The sequence below is a fragment of the Maylandia zebra genome, linkage group LG3, assembly GCF_041146795.1.
Source record: "Maylandia zebra isolate NMK-2024a linkage group LG3, Mzebra_GT3a, whole genome shotgun sequence".
Lineage (NCBI taxonomy): Eukaryota > Metazoa > Chordata > Actinopteri > Cichliformes > Cichlidae > Maylandia > Maylandia zebra.
In genome coordinates, this window is record NC_135169.1 from 2,550,604 (window position 1) to 2,566,843 (window position 16,240).

General features: G+C 40.7%; 1 protein-coding gene across 3 annotated transcripts; it reads left to right on the forward strand.

The window, feature by feature from the left end:
- Nucleotides 1-460: 460 nt before the first annotated feature.
- LOC112431610 (uncharacterized) lies at nucleotides 461-15,493 on the forward strand. 3 transcript variants are annotated; one of them, XM_076878569.1, is made up of 4 exons: nucleotides 461-692; nucleotides 11,779-11,921; nucleotides 12,377-13,729; nucleotides 13,976-15,493. In XM_076878569.1, the coding sequence occupies exons 2-3, from the start codon at nucleotides 11,904-11,906 to the stop codon at nucleotides 13,703-13,705; spliced, it is 1,347 nt and encodes a 448-aa protein (XP_076734684.1). In that variant the 5' UTR covers nucleotides 461-692; nucleotides 11,779-11,903; the 3' UTR covers nucleotides 13,706-13,729; nucleotides 13,976-15,493. The 3 variants fall into 3 exon arrangements, with proteins under 3 accessions (XP_076734684.1, XP_076734681.1, XP_076734676.1); XM_076878566.1 differs by having other exon boundaries at nucleotides 11,816-11,921; XM_076878561.1 differs by lacking the exon at nucleotides 461-692 and having other exon boundaries at nucleotides 11,465-11,921.
- The last annotated feature ends 747 nt before the right edge of the window (nucleotides 15,494-16,240 follow it).

Here is a 16,240-nt window from a genome sequence, read left to right on the forward strand (position 1 = left end):
TAGATGAGAAAATATATATTTGACACATTTAAGAAAATAAATAAATAAATAAAAATAAACAAAATAAATGTTTATTAAGACATTTTGGTAGGAACTTGCTTTATTTTAAAAATGTTTTTGCTCATTCTTGCTCTATAAAAGAGTTTATTTCTTTTAGAATCACTCATCTTAGCAGTAGGATTTACATGAAAAGAGAAACAAATTAAATTTGAGTGAAAATATACATTTTGCAATCTCTGGTCAACTGACTCAGTGAATCAAATTACTCAAATTCGATTCGCTTTGGTGAGTGACTCATTCAATCTCGATTCAGTAAAAAGAATCTAATTTACCATCACTGGAAAGGAAAGGACTGGAAAGGCGCTACTTTTGAAATAACTCTCTCACGTGGTTACGTTGTGAAGCTGAGTCACGTGACCGCACAGCAACAAATCACAGCAGAGCCGGGAAAAGGGGGCGGAGCAAAGTGTCTGTGCAGGAGAGGAGTCGAGCAGAGAGAGCTGCTTTTTCATGAAACGGGAGTAAAGTAGTGAACTTACTGGAACATATACCACTACCAAAGTTTGGATCGATATCTGCATCGATCTGCACACCCTTGTCTCCTGGATTGTAGCTGAGATCAGCGTGAACCACGTGGGTCTCTGCTCACTGATCTGTTTCCTGTTTCTCTCGGTTTGTGGGCTCATCTAAAGGTAAGCACCGAGCTAACTTTAATGTGGGTTCCGTTTATGTTGAGTTTAGCTCTGTTGAGGATAATAGATTGCTTGGTATACACTGGAGTTAGACAGACTGTAGAGTTTGTGATTGCTTGCAACATTATGAAATGGTGGTTGCTAGGGGGTAAGAATATATATAGAAAATTAGCCTTGGTATATGAACAAAAGGATGGGCTGCAGGGCAGGAGAACAGTCTACCCCCACCCCTAGGACAGGAAGCCACAGGTACAAGCCTGGGGGAGGGCAACCCCAGGGTGAATAATAAAGATTAACAGACCACGTGACTTTCGCGTAGAGCTGGGCGATATAAGATTTTTTCATATCATGACATGTTTTTTTCATTTCAGGCGATAACGATATCCATCACGATATAAGCCAAATAACTATATTTGTAAGATTTAAATGTGCCATTGCTCACAAGTAAAATGTGAAATAATCAGCAGCTTGTTTTTATTTATATATTTATTTCCCATAAGTTCATCCATTAAGCGGACGCGAATGGATGGATGAAGTTCAACAGGGTAGATGTACTTAAGGAACATGAGACTTTTTCAGATAAATAAAGGCAAATATTGCAAACTACACAAAAGGCAGCCGCTAAAGCGTTTAAGTTTCAAAATAGAACAAACGAAACAGACTACTAAATTGTCAATTCCACTTAGAAACAAAATATTAATTCTAAAAATAAATCTTAGTTTGTTTTACAGAAGAACAGACAAAACTGACTAACTTTTGTCAATATCAAATAAACTGAGAACTAAAAGGAAATTCTCAATCTCTCCTTGTTGTATAGCTGAGCTTTTCAAAAAGTTTTAACAGTTACTTTAGTCTGACAAAAGCCGAATGACGAATTAGCGCTTCCAGTCAGAGACTGAGGTTACGTCCACACGTACACGGGTATTTTTGAAAACGGAGATTTTCCGTTTTCGTTTTAAAAAATAATCCCGTCCACACATAAAGGTAGAAATGAAGGAAAACGCTGCTATGAACTTGCCAAAGCAGCAGGTGGAGCTAGATTCCTAATCGTGCAGAAATGTTGGCCAATCAGAAGTCTAGAAGCCTCGGTGGGAAAAAGTAAACAAAGCTGGGGCATAGAAGCAGAACCGAGTCGTATGTGTGGAGGGACAGTAACTGTGTGTATATATAAGCATTTAAACACTGCAGCGAGTAGAATTAACAGTAACAGTATTGTAGAAATTCATTTCACCGAAACAATAACGTGGCACAGTGTGACGCATGCACCAGTTTATTGTATTTCCAGACTTGCTTCCGGCACAATTTACAGTGCACGCTACTCTGTTTTTTGTCAGACTTGAAATAGCCGAAATACCTTCACACTACGGAACTTCTATGGCTCTTCCGTTCGACAATCTCTCCGGCATTGGAACCATCATCTGTTTTCTCTTCGGTAACCTTCGGTCACGCTCGGTTGATTTTTCTAGTTGGCACACTCATTTCCTCCATTACCCGGGCGTTACGGTCGCTGGCTGCTTCCCAAACAAATACAAATGTACGGCTTGGCACTTGTGCTGTATGTAACAAGTCACGCGACGTGACGCTGCGGCTGTGATTGGTTCGGCTCTGCGCTACTTAATTTGGATTGGCTGACCTCTTTTTTTTTTTTTTTTTTTTTTTTTAAAGAGGACAAGAGCGGCGAGGTCTATCGCGATAGTTTAATTTCTCTATCGAGTAAAAGTTATATCGCGATAGATATCGTTATCGTTCTATCGCCCAGCTCTTCTTTTGCGCATTGCATGCCGGGAACTCATGGCAAAACATTCCAAGTACCGCATCAAATGCAAGCATTTGTAGCACCGCAAAACGTTCATTCTCCGGTTCCAATAAATTCTTTCTTTTTCTTTGCCCCCCAAAAAAGGTATGTACAAAACAAAGGAGAACAATGTGACCTGAAGTTAATAAACTTCATGAGTGCATACACTCATGAAGTTTAGTAACTTCAGGCCACTGCAACAAGCCCAGGTACGGTTTACCGACGGATGGTTACAGGACCTTGAAATGCACCGGACTGAGGCAATTTTCCCTTAGGATGACCAGGCATCGCGTGCTGGTGATTTAGCAAAACTCACCTGAGGAATCCTGCTTGACAACGCCACATTCTTATAGAACATTTCAAAATTAGCTGCAACACACCTTGTGAGCTGGATTTGAAGTGGGTTTAATAAACACTTTACAATTTGAATGGAAACATGCCAGCCAACACAAGGATCATCTCGGAAATTCGGCCACCACCCTTATATCTTATATACACCATCACAGACACTCTCAAACAAAGAACATTCCACAGCACATCATGCATACCTAAAGGTTCAGTCCAGCTCATCCATGACCTTCTCCCACACTAAGAAACGTTATGACCACCCGTCACCTCCCTTAGAGCAGGATGTCTGGAGCTCTTCCAGTCTACGATGGGTCCACTGTGAGGGTGCAATAACATGGGGCCCACTGGTGATAACATTCTACATGCATGCATACAACTGGTGAACACTAAAGTGAGGAAATAATATTACTATTACTAATGTGATATGATTTATAGGAAAGGAAATGTGCCACTGCAACATGCATAACAGCGCTGGTAAATACACACAGAAATTAACAACTACAAGATTAAGTCTGCATGGCCCACAAGCTCATGCGACCCTAGGATGTTGCTGTCATCTTCCTGCTCCTGGAAAAACATACATACATCTACCCTTTCCTTGTCTGCTTGGAGTAGGTGCAATCTGCGTATCAGTGTCAAGTCAGTGAACCATTTGTCCCCATTATCAGTCCAGTAAGTCCCCATTGCGATGTGGAGAAGCTCACTTTACGATCATTTTCCAGCAACACTATTGTATAGCACTTTTAGTTCCAATCATGCAGGCCTGCTTAACGGACAGCAGACTCTCAAACAAAACTCTCAGTGCACTCCTCAAACATGAAAAGGAAAAAAAAAGAAAATACTACAAAATATAAAAATATGAAAGTCTTAGTTTTAGGACTTGCCAAAGCATACTCATCTCCTTAAACTGATAAATCAAACCAAAACGTCTTGACAGGTTCCACTTGGTAAAAGAAAAATGTAGCCGCCAAATAAATCCCCAAAACATTCATCCACCAGTCACACACATTTCACACAACCCTAATGTCCTATTAGATAATAAGTTTATTCCCATGTAACCAGGTGTATGTCATGGTAAAGCATCCCTCACACATTTGAATTTGAATGTATTTATTTAAAAGGGACAGTGCAGTTTGACATAGTCCAAGTACAAAACATGAAACTGATGTAACGGACATAAGTTTATAGCTATTGCAAATTTTCAACAATTGTCCCTTGTTGGGCTTACAATCAAAATAAATACATTTTACCATAAAACATACATTTTCATAAAGCAAAAATACATCGTAAATACAACTACAATTAATAGACAATAAATAAAAATAAAATCATTAATAAAATGACTACATCTCTGATTTTCCTTTAACCAAACTTTAACCTTCAATAGAAAGGATCTGATGTCTGTAATCAATTTGATTTTGGTTGGAAGTGGGTTCCACAGATTGCAAGCCTCTATGGAAAATGCGTTCAATTTAAGAAAACACTGTTTCATCTTGTTCTCTCTATAAACTTCACAAGATGCTTGGTTGAACTTTCCCTCCTCTGAGGTAAACTTTTATTAAACTCTTAATAAACAGTCATGAGTCTCTGCTTCTCACCTTCCGGTGTTACACTCTCAAGACTCCGGGCGGAACACACAGCAATTCCGCTTGCTACATCCCTTTTCTTTTACAAAGACAATGAACTATTCATAAGTTGAGAACTCAGTTTGCAACTGGAACAAAACTTAGACATGACATTTGTTTGTTGGACACCATTTTCTTCAAAAATGAAAATTCTGCCTTCCACTTACTTTTTTTTAGTGTTACTTTTATTCATTTTTTCCATTTTTTTTCTCTTTTCCTTATTATTTTTTTCTTTCCTTCCAAACAAGTAAATAGATCACAAAGCCATAACTCAAAATATTATCGCAGATGTTTTGCTCTGTTCTCTAACCAGTAAACAAATCACAACATATAACTCAAAATGTCCTCACAGATGGGTTTTTTTTTCTTTTGTCTTTCCTCTGACCAGTAAACAAATCACAACATATAACTCACACACTGCATACATAGTCCTTCAGATATCCAGGTTGTTGTACTACCCGTCCTGACCTGGTAGTGCTGTTTTGTGTGTTCTCTTTGCTCTGTGTCGGCACAGTAATGTTCTGTCCCTCAGGCTGGAGATGTGCTGACATGTCTTTTTTGACCTCCACAGCTCGCCTCAGATGGCGACGATTTCTTCTGAGGACTCTGCCGTTGTCCAACTCCACATCATAGGATCTGTTTCCCAGAGTGTTACACACTCTAGCTTTGGTCCATAAGTTGTGTGGTTCAAAAGGTTGGACTCGCACCAAGTCTCCTGGGTTTAATGTGTCCATGTCCTTCGCTGTTTTGTTGTAGTACTTTGTTTGTCTCTCTCTGTTTTTCATCAGTGCTAACTTGTTGTCAGTCACTTTGGGTTGCAACAATCTGTCTCCTATTGGGAGGAGTGTCCTCGTCCTCCTGCTTAACAGTCTCTGTGCAGGGCTGGTAGTTAAACCTTGTGTTGGGGTGTTTCTGTGGTCCAATAAGGCCAAATATGGATCCTGTCCAGCCAATTTTGCCTTTTTCATGAGTCGTTTGGCAGTTTTAACGGCAGACTCACCTTTGCCGTTGCTCTGCGGATAGCCAGGTGATGAGGTATGGTGTCGAAATTCCCATTTCCAGCTGAAGTTGGCAAACTCTGTTGAGCTGTACTGGGGCCCGTTGTCAGAAAAAACAATATTTGGGATTCCCTGACGTGCGAAATGAGCCTTTAGTTTCCTAATCACAGTACTCGACTTGGTATCAGGTAGATAATCTATCTCCCAAAAGTTGGAGTAATAATCAACAGTTATTAGGTAGTCCCTACCCTCAAAGTTGAATAAATCTGTCCCAACTTTGGTCCATGGTCTAGTGGTCGGCTCGTGTGGTTTTAGTGTCTCTTTCTGTTGTTTTACATCCACAGACCGACATATGTCACGTGTAGCGATGTACTTTTTGATGTGGTCGTTCATACCGTGCCAGTAGACACAGTCTCTAGCTCTCCTGAGGCACCCTTCTGTGCCGATGTGTGTTGAGTGAATTCCCTGTGTTATATCTGCCTGCAGTGCTTCTGGAATCACCATTCTCTCTCCCTTGAAGACCAATCCATCCTTTGAGCTCAGTTCATCCTGCAAAGATTGGAACTGGGTTATTTCAACAGGTACATCTTTCTTACGGGCCGGCCACCCCTTTTGTATTGTTTTTATCAGTGTTTGTAGTGTGTGGTCGGTTCTTGTCCCTGCCCGTATTCTGTCCATGCTTTCTGTTGAAACAGGTACATAGTCCACCATGTTGACACATTCTGTCTCCAACTCCGTCTGGCTTTTGATGCTATCCTGCAGGTAGGCCCTACTCAGCGTATCAGGAAGTAGCATGTCGCGGCCTGGAACATATGTTATGGTTATATCATATTTTTGCAGCCTTAATAACATCCTTTGCAGTCTCTTAGGTGCATGTAACAGTGGCTTTTTAATAATGTTCTCGAGTGGCTTGTGGTCTGATTGCACTCTCACAAGACGACCATATGTATATTGGTGGAATTTCTCCATCCCAAACACAATAGCTAAGCATTCCTTTTCAATTTGTGCATAACCTCGTTCAGTGAGCGTCAATGCACAACTTGCAAATGCCACTGGTTTTCCATGTTGAGTCAGAGCTGCTCCCAGTCCTGTCTCGCCGGCATCACACTGCAGCGTCAGCTCTTCTTCAGGGCTGTAATATTTCAAAACTGGGACTTGTGTTAGTCTTTCTTTCAGTCTTTTAAATGCATCTTCCTGCACGTCTGTCCACTCCCATAGGCTGTCTCTGTGCGTCAGTTGTCTGAGAGGCTCACAGTTGTCTGACAGATGCTTGTAAAACTTTGATAAATAGTTGACCATTCCAACTAGTCTCTGCACCCCTTTTATATCAGTTGGTGCTGGCATCTCTGTGATGGCCCGTACCTTCTCTGGGTCAGCTCTCAGCCCTTCTGCTGTGAGTAGATGTCCGATGTATGGTACTTCCTGTCTTCTAAGCTTGAGTTTTTCCACATTTAATTTGATGTTTCTCTCTCTGCAGCGTTCCAGGAAAAGTCTCAGGTTTCTGTCATGATCCATTTCTGCCAACTCAGTCGTCTCTCCTTTTCCAGTGATCAGGATGTCATCAGCAATGATGTATGTGCCTGGCAGGTTCTCTAACGCTTGCATCAGTTTGCGCTGAAAGACCTCTGGTGCTGGGCTGATCCGCATCGGCATTCTCAGCCAACGAAAGCGACCAAATGGTGTTGCGAATGTCGTGAGATGGCTTGACTCTTCTGTAAGCTTCACATGCCAAAAGCCATGTTTCACATCACAAACTGTGAAAAATTTCGCTTTTGACACATCTGGCAAGATGTCATCTATTGTTGGTAACGGGAAGTGACTACGCTTCAAAGCTTTGTTGAGTGGTCTTGGGTCAATACATATCCTGGGTTTGCCATTTGGCTTCTGCACTGTCACCATCCCACTGATCCAATCAGTCCTACAATCCACCGGTGCTATTATTTGTCTGTCTGCAAGGCTCATCAGTTCCTCTTTCAGTGGTTTCATCATCGACACTGGGACTGTGCGTTTTGGCAGTTTGACGGGCTGCGCTGTTGTGTCGATTTCCAGCTCATATTCACTTTGCAAACATCCATCTCCTGTAAACACATCCTGAAACTCAGGCTTTATCTCTTCCAACAACCATGCGTTTTTCTCTGATGGAGCTGTTGTCACTGAGCTGTCCAAAGCACAGATGTTATCATATTTAACTTGTATTAGCTTCATCGCTTCACTAGCTGTTCTCCCAAGTAGAGGTGTTTTACAATCCTCCTCTACCACTTGGAACTCGACTCTGTACTATTTGTTTTTTCTTGGGTTTGTCAGCTTGACCTTACACTTTCCTAATGGACACAGCCTTGACTTATTGTACATCACAAGAACCTTGTCTGTGTGCTCCATTTTGATGTTCGGGTTCAACAAGTTGATGGGAATAACGTTGCAGGTTGCACTGCAGTCAACTTGAAACTTGACCAGGCTGTTGCCAATCATCATGCCTGCAAACAGCTGCTCTCGTTTTTTCATGTCTGATTCTCTGATCTGGTTCACTTCTACTGCAGTCTGTGTCATAGCTGTGACAGTCATTATGTCCTCACAGGAATCAGAGTCCTGCTCCGTCACTGTGTGGACCTTTTTTCCATTTTCACTCTGTCTGCTTTTACTCCTGCATGCAAAATGATTTTCTTTGCCACATTTTTTGCATTTTTTTCCATATGCTGGGCATTTTGATTTGAGTCTTTCATGTGCTCTTCCACAAAATCTGCATGATATCTCTTTATCCAGTCTTTCTCTCTCTTTTTGTTTTACTGCATGCAGTTCCTCTACAGCCTGTCCCGCTATTGTTTTGTTGTATTCTCTTGAAATCTCCATTGCTCTACAAATATCTAGACATCTGTCTAATGTGAGGTTCTCTTCTCTGAGCAACCTTTCCCTCCAACTGGAGCTGTTCGTGCCACAGACGATCCTGTCTCTGATCAGTGAGTCTTTTAATTGTCCAAAGTTGCAGGTGCTCGCCAGCATTCTCAGGTCCGTAACATATTTATCAATATTTTCTCCTGGAGCCTGATTGCATGCAAAAAATCTGTATCTCTCGACAGTCTCATTAACTTTGGGATTACAGTGTTCATCGATTTTTCTCATCAGCTCACTTACTGTTACCCTTGCCTCAGCTGCCACCATGTTTCATCTTGTTCTCTCTAAACTTCACAAGATGCTCGGTTGAACTTTCCCTCCTCCAAGGTAAACTTTTATTAAACTCTTAATAAACAGTCATGAGTCTCTGCTTCTCACCTTCGGGTGTTACACTCTCAAGACTCCGGGCGGAACACACAGGTAAATGCAATTCCCCTTGCTACAAACACAAATGATTAAAACTCCTAAAACTAAGTAGATTATGTTTCTCTAAAATGTGACAATGATGCCAGGGCTGCACCATTTTGCATAAAATGAGAATCACAATTTTTTTGCTTAGAATTGAGATCACGATTCTCTCACGATTTTCTTTTCCAATATAAATATTTATTGCACTTACTCCGTAATTTCTTTGTGCCTGGGGGAGTTTGACGGGTATGGGGAAGTGCTGTATAAGGTTCCCGTTATTGATGTTTGGGTGGTTGACGGGGACTGATTTTCTCCTGTCACTTTCTTGGCCTTTACAGCTTCGTCATATTGCACTTTATGGTGACGTTTAAGGTGGTTATACAAATTCGTAGTGTTAGCTTGCGGTGCTGCTACTATGGCAAAACACAGCTTGCAAATGATATCTTTTTGACTCTCATCTTCTTTGAAACCAAAAACCTTCCACATGGAGGAACGAGAACCTTTTCTTGGAATTAATGTTACAGTGGGGTTGTCATTCTCACCACCATCAGAGCTTTTCCTCTGCACTCATTGTGGTTTCTCCCCTCCGGCAGTTTCTCTCACGTGCTCTTCGTTGTTTTTTCCCCTTCCAGCTGGCTTCTGTATCACGTGGTATAAGGCTCTGCCCTTGTCATTTGTTGAGCATGAAGAGTGAGCGCTTGTTTTCATGCAGATTATGTCCCGGAGCAAAACGCGGTACAATCGTCATCTTTTTTTTTCTTTTCTTACATCATTGTCATTTGGAAATGAGATTGCACATAAGTATGAATTGAGATCGCGATTTTCTAACATTTAATTGTGCAGCCCTAAATGATGCCATCGGACAGATTTGACATAGGAGACAGACCTTCAAAATAAAACAGGAAACATGAGACACAGACATGACAATACAAACTTGATAACATAAGACACTCGGCATGAAACACAAAGGGTGAGGAAACTTAAATACAGGGGAAGAAAATAAAAGAGAAATCTAATAACCAAATGAACTTCGCTGACCTAAAGAACTTAAACATAGAACTCAAAACACTGGTTCAAAAGACCCAGGAACGTGACAAATGCATAAATAACTGAGCTGCTGAAGCAGGTATATAGTGCTGAATTAACTCAAAACAATTCAGATTAGCCTTGACCGTCTTAGCAATCTTCTTTACATACTTGTCCAATTTAAGACGTAAATCAAAAATTATTCCTAAAAACTTCTCATCTTACTAAGTGAGCTGAACAAGATGATAAAATCAGAAACACAGGCTTAAAATACCATCTGGTATTCATTGCATTGCATGTGTGTGTATGTGTTAGTAGGATTAAAACATTCTGTGCTTATTAGGGCTGCCACGATTACGTCGACTATCAAAAGCGTCGACGACTGATTTAATAGTCGACGCATCGTTTGAAGCTTTGTAAGATCACAAAAGACGCAGGAATAAGTAGTAGGATTTAAGAGTGTAATAATGGACTGAAACAGAAGATGGCAGCACTGCATGCACAAGGATGCTAGCTGCCGTTAAACCCCGAAGAAGAAGTAGCTCTGTCCCAGAATTCATAGCGCAGCCCAGCTCAGTTTTCAACAATGGTGGCAGCTAGTTGTAATATTACTCTTATTATTCTTTCTGTGTCACAAAATAAACGTTTAACATATTTTCAGAATGTAACTGAATGTATCTGCTCAGTTTACCAAGACACCACATATTTTCAAAAGCGCTCCGACATTTTCGGAGACGTCTGTTGCCCACTAGCTCGATAGCTAGCCGGGGTTCAAGGCTCACTAGAGCCCATGAGAGCACCGGACTCCCGGCAAATCGTTGTCAAACCCACCGCTGTCTTTCACTACTCAGGTTAAACATATATAAGTCACTTAGATAACTTACAAATGTTATTGTTTGGCTTTTTTTTAGTATTTTATTTGTTCCTGAGTAAATCGGTTTGGCTGAGATTAAAGTTATAGTTTTTACACAGCTGAATAAACGTCAAGCAGACAGCTGATTATCAGAAGCATGAGATGCTCGAGAATATACTCCGGTGTCCCGTTATATTTTAGATAGCAAGGAGTTTATTAAACTTCACCGAAACAATCTGCAAATTTCATTAAAATGTAATAAACTATCATCTTGTCTTTATTTTTACTTAGCACATACTTTAAACACTTAAAGCTGTAAGCTAATGATAGTTATATAAGAGCAGATGCATGCTGGTGCAATAAGCTGTATGTTTTACGTCCAATGGATGCATGATCTGATTAGTCGACTAATCGCAAAAAATATTGGTGACTAGTCGACTATCAAAATAATCATTTGTGCCAGCCCTAGTGCTTATGTATGTCATTTTAATTACTGTCGCCTTTTTCTGAAACAAATCTGTTTACTACACCTTCTTGTTTCAGAAACACCTAAAGAGGAAAGTCTCTATTGTAGTCAAGCACAGCTAAATTCTGCTTGTGAGTTAACCTAGCAAACCACACCGTGTGTTGTTAACACCTTAAACATGTACCTCCTCATGCCACTTCCTCTATGATTTTTGACACCCCTATATGGAGGACAACAAGAGCCACGCACATCAAAATAAAGAATTCTGTGCTTAAATAATGAATTGTAGAATAAATTATCCATTTGTAAAATAATTCCACATTAACATAGTGAGTTTCGAAATGTTTTTTAAAGTCCTCATTACCATCCTAGGGGAGCTAGGATGGTAATGAGGTGCTTGAAATGTTGTAGGTGGCTGAGTTTATACTGCTACCATTGAGACTGATCGGGACTCCATCTTTGTGGATCTATGGAAGTCCATATAGACAGGGTGTAGCATCCCCTGGGTAAAGGTGGTGATGTGCAGGGGGGGTCAGTGGTTTTTCCCTTTCAAGTTCTTGTAGGCAACTGATGACTTTCTTTTTGTAGTTGCTTCTGGGGTTTCACCTTGAAGCTTCATAGGTATTGTTGTCACTGAGGAGTTTAGTCATGTTTATTTGCTCTGCTTCTTTTTGTCAGGGATAAAATACACATATATATACTTTTTGTGTCCCAGCTGAGTAACAGGAGGAGAAGAGTCTGGTGGTGCAGCAGAGGAACAATTTCAGCCATTTGGACTCAGCTCAGCCACTACAGAGGAAACAATGTCTTCAACACAAAAGGTAAGAAAAACATCACAGTTACACTGTTATTGAAACTGCGTGCACAGCTGGTTGGTTTTTAAAAACCTGTTAACAGCAGCTTTATCTTTTCCATCCTGGGCTCCTCCATATATACAGAATCTACATTCACAACCAAAAACCACAGAAGTTGCAAGAAAATACAAAGATCTTATTTTCTCTACACACATTGAAACCACAATATCATCAGTCGAACTCAGAATTTTTTTTGAAGTAAAAGAGTTTCTTTGATGATCAATATTTCTTCAATAATGTCATTTTCATTACAACTCTCTTTGTAGCACATCATTGTAATGTGATAGTATTACCAGAAGGTGGTGGTAACACACCAACAATGTGTTTTTTTGACATGTCTGATTCCACCAATGGAGGGAGTTTCAGTTTGTTCCACGACTGCATTTCACACACTGCCTGTGTTTGTATCTCTGTCACTGCAGGACCAACATGGAGCGAGAAGTCAGCGCTCTCAGGAGGCCGACAAACCTCACAGAAGAAAGGGAGAGAAAACCTACAGCTGTGATGAGTGCGGGAAGGATTTTACCCGGGCTGGAGACTTAAAAAGACACCAAGTCATCCACAGTGGAGTTAAACCTTACAGCTGTGACTTGTGTGGAAAGTCTTTTACCCACGCTGGAAATTTAAAAAAACACCAACTCATCCACAGTGGATTTAAACCTTACAGCTGCGACTTGTGTGGAAAGTCTTTTACCCAGACTGGACACTTAAAAAGACACCAAGTCATCCACAGTGGAGTTAAACCTTACAGCTGTGACTTGTGTGGAAAGTCTTTTACCCACGCTGGAAACTTAAAAAAACACCAACTCATCCACAGTGGATTTAAACCTTACAGCTGCAACTTGTGTGGAAAGTCTTTTACCCAGACTGGACACTTAAAAAAACACCAACTCATCCACAGTGAAGTTAAACCTCACAGCTGTGACTTGTGTGGAAAGTCTTTTACCCAGGCTGGACACTTAAAAAAACACCAACTCATCCACACTGGAGTTAAACCTTACAAATGTGACTTGTGTGGAAAGTCTTTTACCCAGGCTGGACACTTAAAAACACACCAACTCATCCACACTGGAGTTAAACCTTACAACTGTGACTTGTGTGGGAAGGATTTTACCTGGGCTCTAACCCTAAAAAAACACCAACTCATCCACAGTGGAGTTAAACCATACAGCTGTGACTTGTGTGGAAAGTCTTTTACCCAGGCTGGAAACTTAAAAGCACACCAACTCATCCACACTGGAGTTAAACCTTACAGCTGTGACTTGTGTGGGAAGGATTTTACCTGGGCTCTAAGCCTAAAAAAACACCAAGTCATCCACAGTGGAGTTAAACCTTACATCTGTGACTTGTGTGGAAAGTCTTTTACCCAGGCTGGAAACTTAAAAACACACAAACTCATCCACAGTGGAGTTAAAGCGTACAACTGTGACCTGTGTGGAAAGTCTTTTACCCATGCTGGAAGCTTAAAAACACACCAACTCATCCACAGTGGATTTAAACCTTACAACTGTGACTTGTGTGGAAAGTCTTTTACCCAGGCTGGAAACTTAAAAACACACAAACTCATCCACAGTGGAGTTAAAGCGTACAACTGTGACCTGTGTGGAAAGTCTTTTACCCATGCTGGACACTTAAAAAACCACCAAATCATCCACAGTGAAGTTAAAGCCTACAGCTGTGACTTGTGTGGAAAGTCTTTTAAATTTCCACATCAGCTGAATAAACACCAACAGATCCACACAAGGAAGTAACTCTACAAGTGCAGTTACTGTGAGGTATGTATTTAGTTTTATCTTGTAATTGTAACCTGATTGCTTGGAACAAGTCTGATCAGTAAACTTATGGAGTTATACTGAATGAACTGTTTTGAAAAATGAAGACTCATTTTCACTCAGTAAGCTGAGTGTTATAATGTAAACAGTAAAATGTAATTGGACGTTGGCAGAGATGCTCTTTGTTTCAGGCGACGTTCAGGATAAAAACGTTGAAGGAATTCCCTGACTTACAATGTCTTTGTTTAGAAGTGGAGCGACGCACATGGATCCATTTCTCAACCCTGTCGTCACTGTGGTGGTGGGAAAGAGTTTCTCTGTGATCTTTGTGGAAAAACTTCCAATCATCAACGGGACCAAAAACCACATCAACGTAGCCACACTGGAGACAAAATGAACTACTGCAAAGAATGTGGGAGAGGCTTCCACACACCAAATACATTAAAATACATGAACTCTTCCACAGTGGGGTCAAAAAGCACATCTGTGACCAGTGTGGGTCATCCTTCACCACTGGAAATAAGCTCAATGAAAAAGCATAAGGGAATCCACACAGGAGAGACACCATACAAGTGCAGACACTGTGACAAAAGCTGGTCACAATCAGGTCATCGTAACAAACATGAACGTACACACATGGAGGTGAACTTCAGCTGTGACCAGTGTGACAAGAGCTTCAGGAATCTCAGTTCATACTCCGAACACAAACGATCCCACGCTGTAAATAAACTGTTTCACTGTTACCAATGTGCAAAAACCTTCACTTCATTATCTGCTCTGTGCAAACATCAGCCTGATTATGCAGGACTGAAATCACTGGATCACAATGAATCTGAAGAGAGAGAAAGATCCTCTTCTGGTTTCAGGCTCAGACTTAAAAACCTTGAGATCAGGCTCCACAGAGTTCAGATGGAATCTCCTGTAAAGAGTGTCAGCTGATGTCACACTTGGATCTGATGAGGTAGCTCTGATTTCTGGAGCTGCAGTGAATAATCCTGAATGTTACATTTAGGAAGCTGCATGTATAGATATGCATATCAATTTTATTTTTTTTTCCTTTGAGGGATTTTAATTCTCTAAAATGTTATCGCTGTTACATTTTATTCTTTGTTTATTAGGACACAGTAGTGTTTAGTAGTTGTATTCATTTTATGTGTTACCTAAGTTAAATTTCAATCCTTCCTTCATATTTAATCTTTTGCTGTTGTAAAATCTTCTCTTAAGTAATTTTCTCCCAAAACTACAAATGTTTTCACAGCAGTTGCTCTTAAAACCTCCAAAATGAACTAAATCTGTCCACCAGCTTTGAAACAACACCTGCTGTGACTTTATGTCCAGAAAAAAGAAACTCAAGCTAAACTGGTTTTGGGCTGTATTTCCATATAATACCAGTTTGTACCTGAAGATGAAGCAGTGAGTCAGTGTAACCTTTATTTAATTAGGCAAAGACCACATTCATATTCACAGTGGCAGCAAAGAAATGTTGAAAGTTATAAACAGCAGCACACATCAGGACCAATTTAAAGATCATAAGGTGACTACTTTTACTTAATTCAAATTCCTTCAAATTTTGGCTTCTCCTTTCACTTTAGTGTATTTACTGTATCCTTGAAGTCCACATGTTGTTTTTTTAATGACTTCATTTTGATCCACATGTTCTGCAGCTGTTTCCCTGTTGATTTGACGTTTGTATTATGAAATCCTGATAATATTAAAGTGTTAGTTATATTTGATGAACTCTGTGTAAAGTTTGTGTTATTAAACAGTTTGGTGTGAAAATGAAGAAATTGTCTCAGAACAAGTAGTTTGAGCCATGATTTCAGATTCAAACTAATTTAACTGTTTTCAGTGGTACATGTGGAGGTTTATCAGAGGAGGCGACTTGGCTGTTCTCCACTCACACAGAACAGGGTTCCTGCAGCTAATTAAACACTCTGAAATGATCTTCAAGGACCAAAATATTTGATTTTTCTCAAAAACGTGCTGTGGGCATGACGCTTTTAGAGCGTGTGTTTAAGATGCATTGTGATTAACATCTCACACATTCCAATAAAGCAGATGTTCCTGCATTGCAACAGCGCTTTGCAGATGTGTTCTCCCCCTTGCCCATGTGCACGACTCTCATGGAGCACCACTTTGAAACACAGCTGATTGGCAGATTCCCTTGTCTGCAGAGTCCAAAGATAAAAACGGCCTCCTCCACTCTGTGTGGTTCGTACCAATTCGTCACACTTCCGTTTGGCTTGTTTGAAGCCCCGGCCAGTTTTCAGCACTTCCTGTAGCGATAGCTGTGTCCTCACACTGCATATGCTGTTTCTTACCTGGATGATGTCATCATTCATAGTGATACCTCAGTGGAGCATGTGCAGTGGTTGGTCACAGTCCTGGATTCCCTGAGGCAGGCAGTGCTGATGGCAAACCCGAAGAAGTGTGTGGTTGGAGGGAGGTACAGAGTTTTTTGGTACAATTTTGAGACCCCATTTGTAGGCTGATTACACCACAGCGACGTGATGA